At 44.4% G+C, this 19,204-nt stretch overlaps 1 protein-coding gene across 3 annotated transcripts in view; it reads left to right on the forward strand.

Moving 5' to 3' along the window:
* The window catches only part of veph1 (ventricular zone expressed PH domain-containing 1), a 276,124-nt gene that overhangs the window by 72,229 nt on the left and 184,691 nt on the right, over nt 1–19,204 (forward strand). For all 3 annotated transcript variants that reach the window (XM_078563800.1, XM_078563802.1, XM_078563803.1), the window contains exon 6: nt 4,095–4,304. In XM_078563800.1, the coding sequence (XP_078419926.1) occupies nt 4,095–4,304 (210 nt within the window). The remainder of the gene's footprint in view (nt 1–4,094; nt 4,305–19,204) is intronic.

A 19,204-nucleotide genomic window follows, 5' to 3' on the forward strand; every position in this document is an offset into this window, starting at 1 on the left:
TTATAAAGTATGGAACAATGCACTCACAAGTTTTTCAAAAATGTCCCTCAGCATTTCGCACACAACAATTATTTTGAAACTCGGTATCCTGACTCTTATTTTGCACACAGGAGGATTTTGCATAAAGCAACAAATTAGTGGTATTGGTTGAGGCAGGAATATTGGCGAGGACATTGGGAGATCATCTTTTGGGATCCTTTACATCCGCAGTGGTACATTGGATGTCAGCCTAGATTATGAGCTCATGCGCTGAAATGGAATTTGAACCTATAACCTTCTGACTGAAAGTAGAGAATGTTATAATTTAAGACAATTTAACACTATATGATTGCAGGCACCAATAGGGGGACAGATTTTTCTGCTATGGTGTTGACTACTATGGATAAGAAACAATTTCTATAGAATCTGAAGATTTCCCCAAAATATGATTACTAAGAACTGATTATTTTAAATGAGCACATTGCTCTCTTATCCACTGATTTATGCCCTCAATATACACTTAAAATTGGTCCTCGAATATACATTGAGAAAAATGACCAAATTTTCCCTCTTACATACTTAGCCACAAAAATCTAAGTTTGGCAAAATTTGTACTACCTCAAGTTTGATAAATTGTTCTGTTCAAAAGTGAAAGGACCCCAAAGCCCTTTTCAATGTTCAGCTGTTAGGGTGTGTATCAGAATGCCAAATGAGCTCTTTCACACGTACCTGCCCAAACTTTCCCGTTCATTGTAAGGTCTTGGTACATATAGCCAGCTAACAAATTAAATGAACAGTTTTTAAACCCGGCTGGAATGAATATGGTTCCATTTTCAATTTCCACCATGGCACACATTCTTAAGGTCTAGCCACACATGGGGAAGAATTTTCAGGTCGGCAAGCGGGGGCGGGGCCCGCTCGCTGACGCGTAAAATGATGCGCGGTGACATCAGTTATTTGTTAATTTATTTAATCTACTCTGCATACATCTTGAAAAGCACCAATAAGTACATTCCACTATATCAACAGAATTCAGTTTGGACTGAATTGTAGACTTTCAACCTTCAGAATGTAATTTAGATTTTCAGTTCGGCCGGTGGGCAGCCAAGTTGGCCGTGCACCCACCGAACTGTCAAAGGCCTATTAAGGCCTGTTAAAAATTATTTAAAATAGTTAAATGAGCTGCCCGTCCAACCTTAAGGTTGGCAGCAGGCGAAGAGCCCAGGCGGCCTTTGCATTTTTCATGAAACCTCGTCCACGGGCAAGATGGGGTTTCATGAAGTTTTTATAAATTAAATAAAGCTTTCCATTCATGTTCCTTGACATGTCCCAGCTCACATGACATTGTCACATGACAGGATATGTCTTATAATATTTTCTTTTCTGTATTTACCTTTTAAAAACTTTAACTAACCTCCCTGAAGCATCTCTGTGCCTCAGGGAGATTTCTGTGCTCTTTCGCACACATGTGCGTAAGAGCATAGGTCTTGACTCAGGGAATCCACCCCCCGCCTGCACAGGGAACACACAGCACTTCTGGGTGTGCATCACGATGGGCGAGCCTTAATTGGCCCGCCCGTGTAAAATGGTGGCGCAGAACTGAACGGGGGTGCCGATCGAGTTCGCACCCGCTCCCTCTGGCCCCCACACTACCCCCCTTGATGGGGGGAAAATTCTGCCCATGAGTGGCTTATAAACATCTATTTAATCTATTGTTGTCTACTCAGAGGATTGAAGTCCTTTGGGATAAAGGAAGACTGATACTTAGACATGGATTTTGGCTACTGAGGTAGGTTGGGAAATCTCCTGAATAGCTGGACCCGCCTCAGTTAAAAAAATACCTCGAATTGTGGGATTTTCACTCTGGGAAGGGGGGTGAAGAGTGTGGAGGGGGAGGGGTTGTGCAGGATGGATTTGGGCCCACCAACCCTAGAAGCAGAGTGTGGCATCATGGGGGTAGGTGAATGCCATGGTAGACTGGTCAGGAGGCCTGCCTCAGTTCTCTAGGACTTTGTCCCAGTTGCTTTAGAAGGTTTTAGACTCTCTAGCCCTCATCCTCTCACCCATACCCCATGGGCCCTCATACCCTCCATGCCAATCCATAGCCAGTTACCTAGTATCCACCATGGGCAGACCGCAGGAGCCATGTGGAGATGAAATAAAATAAACTTCTAAACATTAAATACAACTCTCACTATAAAGACTTGATAGTGAGAAAATATTCATGAAAGCATCAAAGCTTTTCAATCTCCTCAAGTAGCTAATCTCTCATAAAAACAAACACACTTCTGTTCATATCCCTAATCCTTTATTAGCCTCTTTAAACTGTCAATCAAACTGCGAACTTAGAACCCCCTGTGGAGATAATTGTAGCTTTTAAAACTCAGGTAAGCATTCATCATAAATAGCTTTTAGGGAAATATCAACAAAGAAATATACTGAAACTGCTCAAACAGATGCTGTATGAGCTGGCCTGTCAATTAAAGCAGTCTAGCCAAGGCTTTTTCTTAACAATCACTGACAGCTGCAGCCAAATTATTTTTTACAACTTAAAGAGCAGGAGGTTTCAAAAACTTCAGGTCATGCCGGTTAAGCAAACCATGTCAGCCCTTCAAGAGCATTTACATCTATTCCATAAATTAGTGACTCCCACACTGTGGTTTAAGGCCCTTGCAACATCCAAATTAGGTCTGTTTGAACTCAGCATTAAGTTCAAATGGCCCTGCAGGGTTCAGGGTTCCTGCTTGTGTGACTCACGCCCATCCCCTCTCCCCTACTAGCAAAAATGGAATCTGTCGGAAATTGGGGCGGGGCTTCTGCATCCAGGTTCCACCACAATTTTAAAAGTCCACAAAGTCTTTCTGACTCTGTGCATAACCAGTCCTTAGTCTTATCTTTCTGAACAACTGCATTTTTAGTTCCTCTAAAAATGAAATTGAAAATGTCTAAATTTCACCTATAGTTTAGTATTGGGAGTCAATTAAAACATTGGGCTGAATTTCCCACCTCTCGTCAGGGGGCGGGGGGTTGTGTGGGGGCGGGCGCGAACCCAATCGGCGCCCCCGATCGGGGACGTGCTGCCATTTGACGTGGGCAGGCCAGTTAAGGCCCACCCAGTGTGACACTCACCCAGAAGCGCTGAGCCCTCCCTGTGTGCGCGGTGGGGTGGGGGGTTGGGGGAGGTAGTGGGTGGGGAATTCCCTGGAGGTGCCTCAAGGAGATTTGTTTAAGTTATGGAAATTTGAATAAAGGTGGGTAAAAAATTTAAGGACATGTTCCCTCATGTGAAACTGTCACATGAGCTGGGACATGGCCATTATTTATTTCAAAAAGTTTTATTTAAATAATAAACCCTTCATGAGACCTCATCCCGCCCGTGGATGAGGTCATGAAAAATGCAAAGGCTGCTTGGGCTCTTCGCCTGCCCGCCAACCTTAAGTTGGACAGGCAGCTCAGTTAATTACTTTAATTAGTTTTTCTTTGACAGTTTGGTGGGCGTGCAGCCGAGTAGGCTGTGCGTCCTCTGAACTGAATATCTGAATTATATGCAGTGACGTTGGGACGCCCGCATGTCATTTAACGTGTTGGCGAGCGGGCCCCGCTTCCTGCTCGCCGACGGAAAAATGCTGCCCCATTTGACAGTCACCCCAGTTTAAATGAGTTGCTAATAGTTGAATCAGATTATGATATTTAGGTTGGGTAGGTGCAATTACTGTTTATCTCCCAACCTTCAGCTGCTTTCTATATAACAGTAATAGTAATGATTATTTTGTAAATCTTGTATTGAACTAGAAAAAATTGGATTCCAGACCCTGTTGACTCAAGAATCTACCCTCTTGTTTCAGCGCCCTTTGAGGTAGAAGCAATTATTTCCCTCCATCCTGAATTTAACTGCTGGTCTACCTTTCTGGCAGGCAGAGGCTTCAATGCTTTCTTGTGGACTTTACCAGTATTAGTGAAACTTTGCAGTTACCAGAATGATAAACCTTGAGCACCTGCCCAAAGCCATCTACTCTTGTATAGTTGCAAATGGAATTAGTTACTACTTTGATGATGATACACTAGTTAACTGCAGTGAAATTACATTATTACTTTATTTTCTTCCCCTCCCTTAGGTCTTAAATGAATCCATTCCATCTTTGATTACCCAGCTGAAAGAACCCAGTTATAGTGACTTCATCCTAAATATGTTGGTGGATCTTGTGGCTTTCAATCAATGTGTCCTAGATAATTCCATTGAAAACCTGAAGGAAATTGCTGAAAATTACCCAAATCTGTTAGGACAAATTGCCAAGATTTTTGGGGCCATTGGCTGTATTAATGAGGTAAGTCCAAAAATTCTTCAGTATTACAAAAGGTGTGGGGCTTATTTTTGCTTTTGTTGTGTGCAGTTTGATTCTAATTAAAGGCCTTGATGAAAATGTTTTTTAATGTGAGTACAATGTAAGTGTCATTGTGAATGTCATTGTACCTGAATGTATTTATCAATAGAAACAGTCAAAGTTAGAATCAGTTATTTGTTAATTTATTTAACCTACTCTGCATACATCTTGAAAAGCACCAATAAGTACATCCTACTATATCAACAGAATTCAGTTTGGACTGAATTGTAGACATTCAACCTTCAGAATGTCAATAAAATACGTGCAAGTGACTAATAATGGTCAGTCAGAGTAGAGCTGCAATGTTACATAGGGCAACATTTTCCACCCATCAGGGGGGATGTGAGGGAGCGGGCGTGGGTGGGCAGGTTCCCAATCAGCGGTCCCGCTTGGGGGCAAGCCACCATTTTACGTGGGCGGGCTAGTTAAGGCCCGCCCAGCGTGACATCCGCTCGGAAGCGCTGTCCGCTCCCTGTGTGGGCAGGGGGGGATTTCCCTGAGCCGGGAGTGCGCTCTTTCACACATGCGCGCATTAGAGTGCACAGATCTCCCTGAGGCTAAGTGCTGCCTCAGGGAGATCGCTGGAAGTTTCAAAAATTTTTAGAACTGTGAAAAAAAAATTCCTGACATGTCCCCTCATGTGACACTGTCACGTGAGCTGGGACATGTCAATTTCTTTTATTTCAACATTTTGTAAACATTTAAAATCCCCCATGAAACCTCATCCTGCCCGTGGATGAGGCTTCATGTTTTTTCAGAAGCCCGCCAGGGCTCCCAGTCTGCTCACCAACCTTAAGGTTGGACGGGCAGGTCCATTAATTACCTTAATTACTTTTTTAAAGGCCTTAAGTGGCTGTCAACAGTTCGGCGGGTGCACAGCTGAGTCGGCTGCGTGCCCGCCGACCTGAAAATGTAAATGACGCGGGATGACGTTGAGACGCCTGCCCGACGTCACCCGTGTCATTTTACGTGTCAGCGAGCAGGCCCCGCCCCCGCTCGCCGACTGGAAGATGCAGCCCATAGACTTCTTAAAATCTTTCAATTTTAAGCTTAGGAGCTGTGAAAGATATGATTAAAACAAATCCAACATCTAAACTCATTCCTGATTTAGACTTTTGGGGTAAACCTGCCCTTTCATAAAATGTCACTTAAGTACAATTGCATCAGATAAATAACCTATCATTAGTTTTTTTTTATTGTCATGGCAAATGGTGGATGAGTGCCTGCTTGATGTGGTTGGAGCCATTGTGTGCTGTGCTTGGAAGATGTGGAATCAGATTATAATCTTAAACAAATATTCTATGTTTTTAGATTTATACCATGATTTTATACATTTGGGGAAAAACTTGAAATATGAAAAAAGTGTTTTAAAAAGTATTTGCTGATGTGCTGACTTGTTTTTGTAAGCTTGTGGAAGAGCATTATAATCAACATGGGAAAATATAGCATATTAGCTGCTGATGTAGTCAGCCATTGAAACCGCTCCAGAAATCAGGGCCAGGATTTCCCGGTTGCCGGGCAGGCTCGGCAGGGGTGAGTGGGAGCGGCTGTGAAACGGACTGCTGCCCGCGATTTCAAGCTGGCTGACAGTTAACGGCCAGCCCAGCGTGAATGCGCTGCCAGGGTGGGGCCGGGTAGAGGGTGAGGGCGGGAGTTCGCGCGTGCATGGTGGTCCGTGCAGTAAAAGCTTCCTGAGGCACAGAGCTGCCTCAGGGAGCTGAAGGTTTTTGAAATAAAAAAGAGAGAATTTAAAAACGTTAAAGACATGTCCCCTCATGTGGCTCTGTCACATGAGCAGGGACATGTTAGAAATTAGTTTGAAATTTTTTTTTTTAAATCACTGACCTAAACCTCATCCTGCCTGTGGATGAGGTTTCCCAAAAAACTCAAGGGCTGCCTGGCTGATTCACGTGGTTGGCTGGGCAGCGAAAAATTTATTTTAATTATGACTTTAATGGCCTTAATATGCCGCTTAATTGTTGGGGGACGTGCTGCTGACTCCCACGCGCGCCCGCCGACCGAATTATCCCACGAGTGCGCGTTGACGCCAGGACACTTATCCGACGTCATCGCGTGTCATTTTACGCTTGTTCATGTCAGGCGCATGCCTGCCCGACAAGCGAAATATCCTGCCCCAGGTTGCAGATTTAGTTTTAATTAATTTAATTTAATCATTTGCAGATTTAATTTATGGTTTGTAGGAATCACAAAACATTTTTTACTTTTCATTTCTGTGCTAATTTGAAGGATGTCTATGTCATGGAATAGCTTGTTTTCTGCTTTTACCATTTAGTGTTAGTATTAAATTCATGTGGTCAGATGTAGGTCAGAAGAGAAATGAGTGACCTGGTTGACAAATAAATTCTATGGATATATTATATATTTAAATTTCAGCAGATCCTTTCATCTTTTTAATGAAGAATCAATAGTCCACAAGCCTGGCAAGCGTGAAATAGAAAATAAGTTTTTGTGGTGAACTGAAAATTGGTTGAAGTAGAGAAAACAAGATATGGTTGTCAATGTGGGGCTGCATTGACATGGCAAACTTTTGTAGGCACTGGAGCCATTGCTGTTTATAATGTGTATAAATGATTTGGAGCTGAACACAAAAGCAAAGCAGAGCTTGTAAATGAAACCAAGTTTGAGGGTGTTGGGGTTTCAACTTATAGGGAAGAGGCAAACCAAATACAAGGATCCAATTTGTGGAAAACAGGGCACACTAAGAAGGGTCATGTGGACTTGAAACGTCGACTCTTTTCTTCTCCACCGATGCTGCCAGACCTGCTGAGTTTTTCCAGGTAATTCTGTTTTTGTTTTACACTTAAAAAAAACCCAGGTCAGCTTAAGAAGGAAAACAGTTTGATCTATGAAGAAATAGAAAGTTTATGTGAGAACTAGAAAATCATTTTAATGGGCGACAACAACCAACCTAATATAAAATAGTAAAACCTCAGTGGTGATGTGGTGTAAAGTCAGAGTTGGAAAATATAATACATGACCTCTTCTTAACCCAGCCACAAGAGGCAATGTATATCTCAACCTGGTGATAGTAAAAGACTGAACAAATATACATGAAGTGCAAATCATAGCACCCTTGGGGAATGGCAACTATAAAATGATAAAGTTTAACATGATCTGAGTGTCAAAAATACCTAAGACAAGGAGCTGGTCCATAACATTAAAGTTGGATTACTGTAAATTCAGTGAAACAGATTGGTGTTGGTTGTCGAACAGTAGAAGATAAATGGAGCATGTTTGCCATTATTATGTTGAGCATGCAGTATAAATGTCTTCCCAGAACCAAGAAGCTCAGACTAAACAAATGTGACCCTAAATAGATTAACAAACAAATTAATAGTGAGATAGAGAGGAAGAATAGCCTGTAGAGAACTTTGCAGGGAGAGGAGGCTTACTGGAGTAAATGTATGAAAATGCTGAAACATATTAAGAGTAATCAGAGGAGCAAAGAGTGACTAAGAAAAAAGCATAGCAGACGCTAAGCCTAACAACTTAAAATAATTCAGTGTCATATATATATATATATGGCTGGACAAATGTTATAATTTGTTATGAGAATGGGTTCTGTATTGTTTTCTTCCGTAAATAACTGACAAATCATGAGAATTTTGATGGATTAGGAGATTTATCTTACAAAGGTTTTGTTCAAACATAACTATGGACTGGCAAAAATTAATAGATGCATATATAAGTCAATTACTTTTCATACTTTAAATGTAAAGAAAATCATTAGCATAGTTTGTTAAAGTCTACACTTTTGGTTGTATTGATGTAATTTAAATATTTACTATTATATAATCATGGCTATTTTGCATAAACCTAGAATAGCAGAAATGTTTTATGACATTAAGTTTAAAATCCATAAATCATTTATTATGATTGTTTCATACTAATGAGTATTCAACTCTAGAAAAAAAACTGCCAAAACACACAAAAACAGTTTGTTGTATGTAAATGGTTTCTCAGAATTCTGTAGATGAAACACAATCTTTCTCTGCTTTAACACAGGAACTTTGTTGGGGCCACCTGGCCTCTATCCAGACTGTGGTGTTTTCATTTTCCCCTCTCAAGAATATAAAATGATGCAGTGTCTTCTGATCATGACTCATACCATTTAAGGATATTGTATGTGTTGGAAGCTCATGGTGCTTTGGGTAGCTTGTTAGTCAGCCTCCCGTTACACACCAATATCTGATTTATGTTTCTGTGTCGGAAATCTTTTTGGTAACAAGGTTAATGTTTCCAAATTTCAGCATTTGTAATGTGTTTAATATTTCTATTTGAGTAACGTTCTAATTGAAGCTGAAGCATCATCATCCTGTATGCATTTCATAACTAATGGTACTGAAGTGTTGACAACATAAGCTGTGTTACTTTAAGGCACAATTACACGTAAAGTTGTTTACCTCCCCCACCCTCTTTAGCCTAGTACAATGGATAACAAGGTTGCAGATTATTTTATACCTCCATATTTTCAGGATTTCCACTGAGTTAATTTCCAGCAGTGGGTTCTCTTCCTGCTCCCAGACAATCACTTCGCATTCCCCAAGGATTTATGCTTGACCCTTTCCTCGTGCTCATCTACATGCTGCTCCTCGGCAAAAGCATTGGCAGATATGGGCCTGGATTGTTACTCCCGATTCTAGAGCACAGAGTTGGGACATTACCCGGCTCCGCAAATCTGACCCGGGAGAAAGTGGCCCAGAAGGTTGGATTTTTGTTCTGGGATGGCAGGGTTCCCTGGTATTCGGGTCAGGCAAACCCCGAACTTATATGGAGAATCCCAGATTTGGAGGTGGGCTGGGCGGCAGGCTGTCTCAGAGCACCAGCACTATGTCAAAGTTTAAAAAAACAGAGCAACATAAAGCAGCCCTCCCCCTCACATGCCCTCACACCCCACACACTCCCCATGCCAACCCATATCACCTCATGCCTCCACCTACCCCCCATGGCCCCTCATACCCTCCATGCCAACCTATACGCCCACACTCCCACCCCCTTTGCTCTTAAACCTACCATGCCAACTCACCCAGTATCTACCATGAGTAGACCTCACGACCCATGCTGATATTAAATAAAATAAAGTTCCAAGTGTCTATTGTAGACTTTATTTTTTTTTAAAAAACCCTGTCATTCACAAAAACCCATTTACTACATTTACATTCCTTCAACTGCATAATTTCTTATAACATCAAAAATTTTATTCAATTGAATAACCTTCTGTAAAAACAAGCATTGGAATCCATAGTCCCACTTCGTCGAGTCCACAACAACTTGGAGCTGTCAACAAACTTTGAAATGGGAAGAACCCTACTGTGATAATAAACAGTTGTGAAATCAGTGATATAGCGCTAATCGACTAACGCTAGCCCTAATACTTATGTCAACAGAGAAAGTGAAATAGCAAGCAATCATTTTTTAACACTCCAGACAGTTCAATGAGTTAAAGGGCAGGAGTTTTAAATTTCTTGACAGCTTGACTGCTCTCTTTGAGAGTTCATCTTGACACTTTCAACAGTTACTTTTGATAGTTCCAATGCATTTGTGTGCTTTTTATGCATATTGCCTACTTTTAAAAATCCAAAAGGGCACTTGACCTCCCCCGAAGGTGTCCCTGGCCCATACCTAAAGGGGTACTTTACCTCTCTAATAAGGTGCCCTGGTTGTCCAAAAGAATTTGCGCACATGGGTTTCAGATGCATCTCGCACAAAAATCACACTTGTGGGTGCAGCTGCTGTTTTCTATGGGAAGCTGCTTCTGCGAAATGCACATGTGTCCATTCTTGCCCCCTCAAAAATGGTGGGTGCCATGTTTGGGTTGAGGCTTACCGGTTCGTGCCTCTTCCATCATTTTCACGTCATCGCGAAAATCCCCATGGAGTCAGCTTTTACGTGTAAATTTTGTTTGCAAATTTTGGTTGGTTTGGGTTCTGCCAGGGCAACTCATTGATCTCACTATAGCCTTGGTCCAGATATGGACAAAAGAGCTGAACTCAAGAGGTGAGGTGAGAGTGACTGCCCTTGACATCAAGGCAGCATTTGACCGAGTGTGGCATCAAGAAGCCCTAGCAAAACTGAAGTCAATGGGAATAAGGGGGAAAACTCTCCGCTGGTTGGAATCATACCTATCACAAAGGAAGATGAAAACAAAAAACTACTGCGGATGCTGGAAATCCAAAACAAAAACAGAATTACCTGGAAAAACTCAGCAGGTCTGGCAGCATCGGTGGAGAAGAAAAGAGTCGACGTTTCGAGTCCACATGACCCTTCTACTGACCTGCTGAGTTTTTCCAGGTAATTCTGTTTTTGTTACAAAGGAAGATGGTTGTGGTTGCTTGAGGTCAATAACCTCAGTCCCAGGCCGTCACTGCAGGAGTTCCTCAGGGTAGTGTCCTAGGCCCAACCATCTTCATCTGCTTCATCAATGACCTTCCTTCCATGATAAAGTCAGAAGTGGGGATGTTTGCTGGTGATTGCACAATATTATCACTATTTGCAACTCCTTAGATACTGAAGCAGTCCGTGTCCATAAGCAGCAGAACCTGGAGAACATTCAGGCTTGGGCTGACAAGTGGCAAGTAACATTTGCACCACTCAAGTGCCAGGCAATGACTATCTCCAACAAGAGAGAATCCAACCATTTCCCCTTGACATTCATTGGCATGACCATCTCTGAATCCCCCACTATCGACATCCTGGGGGTTACCATTGACCAGAAACCAAATTAGACTAGCCATATAAATACTGTGGCTACAAGAGCAGGTCAGAGGCTAGGAATCCTGTGGCTAGTAACTCACCTCCTGATGCCCCAAAGCCTGTCCACCATCTACAAGGCACAAGTCAGGAGTGTGTTGGAATACACTCCACTCGCCTGGATGAGTGCAGCTCTTGGCACCATCCAGGACAAAGCAGCTCACTTTATTGGCACCCCATCCACCACCTTCAACTTTCACTCCCTCCACCACTGACACACATGGCAGCAGTGTGTACCATCTACAAGATGCACTGCAGCAACTCCGTCAGGCTCCTTCAACAGCACCTTCTAAACCTGCGACCTCAATCACCTAAAAGGGCAAGGGCAGAGGTGCATGGGAACACACCACTTGCAAGTTCCCTTCTAAGTTACACACCATTGTGGCTTGAAACTATATTGCTTTTCCTTCAATGTCACTGGGTCAAAATCCTGGAACTCCCTTCCTAACAGCACTGTGGATGTACTTGCACCACAAGGACAGCAGCGGTTCAAGAAAGCGACTCACACCACTTTCTCAAGGGCAATTAGGGATGAGCAATAAATGCTGGCCCAGCCAGCGATGTCCACAAACCGTGAAAGAACCGAAACTGGATGGACCTCCCGGCATCGACCTAGGCACTGGAAACGACAATGGCAATCTCAGCCCTGTCGACCCTGCAAAGTCCTCCTTACTAACATCTGGGGGCTAGTGCCAAAATTGGAAGAGCTGCCTCACAGACTAGTCAAGCAACAGCCTGGCATAGTCATCCTCACAAAATTATATCTTACAGATAATGTCCCAGACACCACCATCACCAGCAGAGTAGACCCAGGAGGTGGCAGCACAGTGGTATACAGCCGGGAGGGGGTTGCCCTGGGAGACCTCAACCTCGACTCTGGACCCCATGAAGTCTCATGGCATCAGGTCAAACATGAGCAAGGAAACCTCCTGCCGATTACCACATACTTCTCTCCCTTAGCTGATGAATCAATGCTCCTCCATGTTGAACAGCACTTGGAGGAAGCACTGAGGGTGTACTCTGAGTGGGGTCTTCAATGTCCATCACCAAGAATGGCTCGGTGGCACCACTACTGACCGAGCTGCCCAAGACCTAAATGACATCGCTGCTAGACTGGGTCTGCAGCAGGTGGTGAGGGAACCAACAAGAGGGAAAAACATACTTGACCTCATTCCCACCAACCTGCCTGCCACAGATGCACCTGCCCATGACGATATCGGTAGGAGTGACCACCACATAGTCGTTTTGGAGACAAAGCCCTGCCTTCACATTGAGGATACTCTCCATCGTGTTGTGTGGCACTACCACTATGCTAAATGGGATAGATTTCGAACAGACCTAGCATCTCAAGACTGGGTATCCATGAGGCGCTGTGGGCCATCAGCAGCAACAGAACTGTACTCGAACACAATTTGTAACCTCATGGCCTGGCATATCCCCCACTCTACCATTACCATCAAGCCAGGGGATCAACCCTGGTTCAATGAAGAGTGCAGGAGGGCAGGCCAGGAGCAGCACCAGGCATACCCAAAAATGAGGCGTCAACCTGGTGAAGCTATAACACAGGACTACTTGCATGTTAAACAGCATAAGCAGCAAGTCATAGACAGAGCTAAATGATCCCACAACCATTGGATCACATCTAAGCTCTGCAGTCCTGCCGCACCCAGGTGATGAATGGGGGTGAACAATTTAACAACTCAGTGGATGAGGAGGCTCCACAAATATCCCCATCCTCAATGATGGAGGAATCCAGCACATCACTGCAAAAGATGAAGCTGAAGCATTTGCTACAATCTTCAGCCAGAAGTGCTGAGTGGATGATCCAGCCCGGCCTCCTCCAGAGGTTCCCAGCATCACAGGTGCCAGTCTTCAATCAATTGATTCACTCCATGTGATATCAAGAAATGGCTGAAGGTACTGGATACTGCAAAGGCAATGGGCCCTGACAACATTCCAGCAATAGTACTGAAGACTTGTGCTCTAGAGCTTGCCGTGACCCTAGCCAAGCTGTTCCAGTACAGCTACAACACTGGCTATGTGGAAAATTGCCCAGGTATGTCCTGGATACAAAAAGCAGGACAAGTCCAACCTGGCCAATTACCGCCCCTTCAGTCTACTCTCGATCATCAGTAAAGTAATGGAAGGGGTCATCAACAGTGCTATCAAATGGCCCTTGCTTAGTAATAACCTGCTCACTGACGCCCAGTTTGGGCTCCGCCAGGGCCACTCAGCTCCTGACCTCATTACAGCCTTGGTTCAAATATGGACAAAAGAGCTGAACTCCTGAGGTGAGGTGAGAGTGACTGCCCTTGACAGAGTGTGACATCAAGGAGCCCTAGCAAAACTGGAGTCAATGGGAATCAGGGGGAAAACTCTTTGCTGGTTGGAGTCATACCGAGCATAAAGGAAAATGGTTATGGTTGTTGGAGGTCGGTATCTCAGCTCCAGGACAACACTGCAGGAGTTCCTCAGGTTAGTTTCCTCGGCCCAACCATCTTCAGCTGCTTCATCAATGATCTTCCTTCATCATAAGGTCAGAAGTGGAGATGTTCGCTGATGATTGCACATTGTTCAGCACCATTCGCAACTCCTCAGTTACTGAAGCAGTCTTTGTCCAAATGCAGCAAGACCTGGACAATATCCAGGCTTGGGCTGACAAATGGCAAGTAACATTCACACCACACAAAGTGTCAGGCAATGACCATCTCCAACAAGAGAGAACCAAACCATTGCCCCTTGATGTTCAATGGCATTACCATCATTGAATCCCCCACTATCAACATCCTGCGGGTTACCATTGACCAGAAACTGAACTGGACTAGCCATATAAATGCTGTGACTACAACAGCAGGTCAGAGGCAAGGAATCGTGCGATGAGTAACTCGCCTGCCCACCATCTACAAGGCCCAAGTCAGGCGTGTGATGGAATACTCCCCACTTGCCTGGATGAATGCAGCTCCCACAACACTCAAAAAGCTTGACGCCCTCCAGGACAAAGCAGCCCTCTTGATTGGCTCCACATCCACAAACATTCACTCCCTCCACCACCGTTGCACAATAGCAGCAGTGTGTACCATCTACAAGATGCAATGTAGGAATTCACCAAGGCTGCTTCAACAGCACCTTCCAAACTCACGACCACTACCATCTAGAGGGACAAGGGCAGCAGATAGATGTGAACACCACCACCTGGAATTTCCCCTCCAAGTCGCTCACCATCCTGTCTTAGAAATATATTACCGTTCCTTCACTGCCGCTGGGTTAAAATGCTGGAACTCCCTTCCTAACAGTACTGTGAGTGTACCTAAACCACATGGACTGTAGCGGTTCAATAACGCAGCTCACCACCACCTTCTCAAGGGCAATTAGGGATGGGCAATAAATGCTGGCCCAGCCAGCGAAGCCCACATCCCGTGAAAGAATTTTTAAAAACTGACGGAATTCAGCTCTACGTTTCCACCATCTTTTTTTGCTGTCTCAACTTTCTCTGTGGTGTTAGACTGTTTGTCCAACATCCAACCTTGCTGCAATTTCTTCTTGTTAAACATTGTGAAGCCTAAAGCCACAGTTATTTTTTCCCTTAAACTTAGTACCCTTGGCAGTGATTCCATTCCCTTCCCTCGCAGCTGTTTTAAGCTGAACAATCTGTTCGTAACCTCAAAGTCCTATTCAACCTGAGCTGACCTTTTGACCCCATATCCTCTTGTTCACCAAGACCACTTCCACCTCAGAACATTGCCCCTATTCACACCTACCTCAACTTATCTGCTGCTGAAACCCTGATTACATCTTTGTCACCTCCAGACTTGACTATTTCAAGCTCTTTTCCTGATAGTCTCTAAACTTTGACTCATTCAAAACTGTTGTGCCTTCTGCTCACACAAGCCCCATTCACTGATAACCCCTTTCCTTGCTGAACTGCATTGAACCAGTGCCTTTAAAACGATCATAAGAACACCTTCTGTGGTCACCCCACAGTTTACAGAAGTTCAGACAGAGAGGAAATGGGTGACCATCAGTCAAAAGAAAGGTGTCAGGCAGGTAGTCAGGAAATCCCTGGGTGCATCTCACTCGAGAACTGTTTTTCTGTGTTAGCTATGAGGAGAGGTTGGAGAAACTCGGATTGTTCTCACTAGAGCGAGGGAGATTGAGGGGCGACTTGATAGAAGTTTACAAAATTATGAGTGGCATGGACAGAGTAGATAGTCAGAAGCTTTTTCCCAGGGTGGAAGAATCAATTACTAGGGGACATAGATTTAAGGTGAGAGGAGAAAACTATAGAGGAGATGTGCGGGGCAAGCTTTTTACGCAGTGGGTAGTGAGTGTCTGGAATTCGCTGCCAGAGGAGGTGGTGGAAGCAGGTACGATAGTGGTGTTTAAGAGGCAACTTGACAAATACATGAATAGGATGGGAATAGAGGGATACGGACCCTGGAAGTGCAAAATGTTTTAGTTTGACAGGCAATATGATCGGCGCAGGCTTGGAAAATGGTGAGAGTGACGGTTCCTCTGGGGAGTGCAGCCATGCTTATGTGGCTCAGCTGCACAGTGGCGGAGGAAAAAGAGGGGAAGAGCAATAGTGGTAGGAGACTTGATAGTAAGGGGAACAGACAGGCATTCCTGTGGCTGTAGACGTGACTCCAGGATGGTATGTTGCCTCCCTGGTGCCAGGGCCAAGGATGTCACTGAACGGCTGTAGGGCATTCTAAAGGGGGAGGGCAAAGACAGAGATCGTGGTACATATTGGTACCAACGACATAGGTAGAAAGAGAGATGAGGTCCTACAAGCAGAATTTAGGGAGCTAGGAAACAGATTAAAAAACAGGACCTCAAAGGTAGTAATCTCTGGATTACTTCCGGTGCCACGCGCTAGTAAGTATAGAAACAGGAGGTTAGTCCAAATGAATGCGTGGCTGGAGAGATGGTGCAGGAGGGAGGGCTCTAGATTTCTGGGACATTGGGACCATTTCTGGGGGCGGTGGGACCTGTATAAGGTGGATGGGTTACACCTGAACCGGAGTGGGAGCGACATCCTTGTGGGGAGGTTTGCTAGTGCTGTTGGGGAAGGTTTAAACTACTTGGCAGGGGGATGGGATCCTGAGAGGAGGTTCAGCAGGGGGAGATGGACAGCCAAAATTAGAAGAGAGAGCAAATGAGCCTGGAAGGCATAGAAATTATAGGCCAGTTAAGGCACACAGGAATTTGGCAAGGTTGGATGGTATTTATTTTAATGCAAGAAGTCTGACAAATATGGCAGATGAGTTGAGGGCACAAATTAACCCATGGAAGTATGATGCCTTTGCTGTCACAGAGACATGGTTGAGAGAGGGGCAGGATTGGCAGCTCAATATTCCAGGAGAGAGGATCTTCAGGCGAGACAGGGAAGGAGGTAAATGAGGAGGGGGTATCGCAGTATTGATCAAGCAGTCAATTACAGCAGTAAGGCGGGATGACATCTTAGAAGGCTCCTCAAATGAAGCCATATGGGTAGAACTGAAAAACAAAAAAGGAGCAGTCACATTGCTGGGAGTGTACTATGGGCTGCCAAACAGCCAGAGAGAAATAGAAGAGCAGATTTGTAGGCAAATTTCAGAGAAGTGTGAAAATAACAGGGTAGTAATAGTGGGGGATTTCAACTTCCCCAACATTAACTGGGTTAGCCATAGTGTTATAGGTTTAGAGGGAGCGGAATTCTTAAAATGTATCCAGGAGAGCTTTTTAAGCCAGTACGTAGAAGGTCCTACAAGAGAGGGGGTGGTCCTGGACTTAATTTTGGGGAATGAAGCTGGGCAAGTGGCAGAGGTATCAGTGGGGAAGCATTTTGCAGATAGTGATCATAGCTCCATAAGATTCAAGCTTGTTTTGGAAAAGGACAAGGATGGGCCAGAAATCAGTGTTCTAAATTGGGAGAAGGCCGATTTTAATAAGATCAGATATGATGTGGCCAGAGTGGACTGGGAGCAGCTACTTTTAGGTACATCTGCATCAGAGCAGTGGGACTCATTCAAGAAGGAAATATGGAGAAAACAGAGCCAACATATTTCCAGTAAAGACAAAGGGTGGGACCAACATATCTAGGGAACCCTGGATGACGAGGGATATACAGAATTGGATAAAGAGAAAAAGGGAGGCTTATGGCAGATACCGAGGGATCAAAACAGCAGAAGCCCTAGAGGAGTATAGAATGTGTAGGGGGGAACTTAAAAAGGAAATTAGGAGAGCAAAAAGGGGGCATGAAAAGACATTGGCAGGTAAAATAAAGCAAAATCCAAAGTTATTTTACAAGTACATTAAGAGTAAGAGGATAACTAGGGAAAGAGTAGGGCCCATTAAGGACCATAGTAGTAAATTGTGTGTGGAGCCGGAAGACATAGGAAGGATTAGAACAAAGAACAAAGGAAAGTACAGCACATGAACAAGCCCTTCGGCTCTCCAAGCCTGCGCCGATCATATTGCCTGTCAAACTAAAACATTTTGCACTTCCCATCCTATTCATGTATTTGTCAAGTTGCCTCTTAAACACTACTATCGTACCTGCTTCCACCACCTCCTCTGGCAGCGAATTCCAGACACTCACTACCCACTGCGTAAAAAGCTTGCCCCGCACATCTCCTCTAAAGTTTTCTCCTCTCACCTTAAATCTACGTCCCCTAGTAATTGATTCTTCCACCCTGGGAAAAAGCTTCTGACTATCTACTCTGTCCATGCCACTCATAATTTTGTAAACTTCTATCAAGTCGCCCCTCAATCTCCCTCGCTCTAGTGAGAACAATCCGAGTTTCTCCAACCTCTCCTCATAGCTAATAACCTCCAGACCAGGCAGCATCCTGGTAAACCTCCTCTGCATCCTCTCCAATGCCTCCATATCCTTCTGGTGATGTGGTGACCAGAATTGCACGCAATATTCTAAGTGTGGCCTAACCAAGGTTCTATACAGCTGCAGCATGACTTCCCAGCTTCTATACTCAATACCCCTGCCGATGAAGGCAAGCGTGCCATATGCCTTCCTGACTACCCTATCCACCTGCGTTGCCACTTTCAGTGACCTGTGGACCTCTACACCCAGATCCCTCTGCCTGTCGATGCACTTAAGGCTTCTGCCATTTACTGTATAATTCCTACCTGTATTAGACCTTCCAAAATGCATTCCCTTGCATTTGTCCGGATCAAACTCCATCTGCCATTTCTCCGCTCAAGTCTCCAACCAATCTATATCTTGTTGTATCCTTTGACAATCCTCTTCACTATCTGCAACTCCTCCAACCTTAGGTTCTAAATGAATACTTTGTGTCAGTGTTCACAAGTGAGACAAACGACATGGGTATGGAAATCAGACAGAAGCACTGTGATATAATTAAAGAAATTAGCATAGAAATGGAGGAGGTTCTAAGTGGGCTGGCAGGCTTAAAAGTAGATAAATATCCAGGCCCGGATGAAATGTATCCCAGGATGTTGAGTGAGGCAAGGGAGGAGATAGCAGGGGCTCTGGCAATTTTCAATACCTCTCTGGCCACAGGAGAGGTGCCAGAGGACTGGAGGACAGCCAATGTGGTACCATTATTCAAGAAGGGAGGAAGGGATAAACCAGAAAACTGCAGGCCAGTCAGTCTAACCTCAGTGGTGGGGAAACTATTGGAAGCAACTCTGAGAGACAGAATTAATCTACACTTGGAGAGGCAAGGATTAATCAAGGACAGTCAGCATGGTTTTGTTAAGGGGCGGTCATGTCTGATCAATTTGATTGAATTTTTCGAAGAGGTGACCAGATGTGCGGATGAGGGCAATGCATTTGACATAGTCTACTTGAACTTCAGTAAGGCTTTTGATAAGGTCCTGCATGGGAGACTGATGGCGAAGGTAAGAGCCCATGGGATCCAAGGCAATTTGGCAAATTGGATCCAGAATTGGCTGAGTGGCAGGAAGCAGAGGGTGATGGTCAAGGGGTGTTTCTGTGACTGGATGCCTGTGTCCAGTGGGGCTCCACAGGGATCGGTGTTGGGTCCCTTGCTGTTTGTGGTATATATAAATGGTTTAGACTTGAATGTGGGAGGGTTGATCACTAAGTTTTC

This window comes from Cetorhinus maximus, chromosome 19 (genome assembly GCF_964194155.1).
Source record: "Cetorhinus maximus chromosome 19, sCetMax3.hap1.1, whole genome shotgun sequence".
Classification (NCBI taxonomy): domain Eukaryota; kingdom Metazoa; phylum Chordata; class Chondrichthyes; order Lamniformes; family Cetorhinidae; genus Cetorhinus; species Cetorhinus maximus.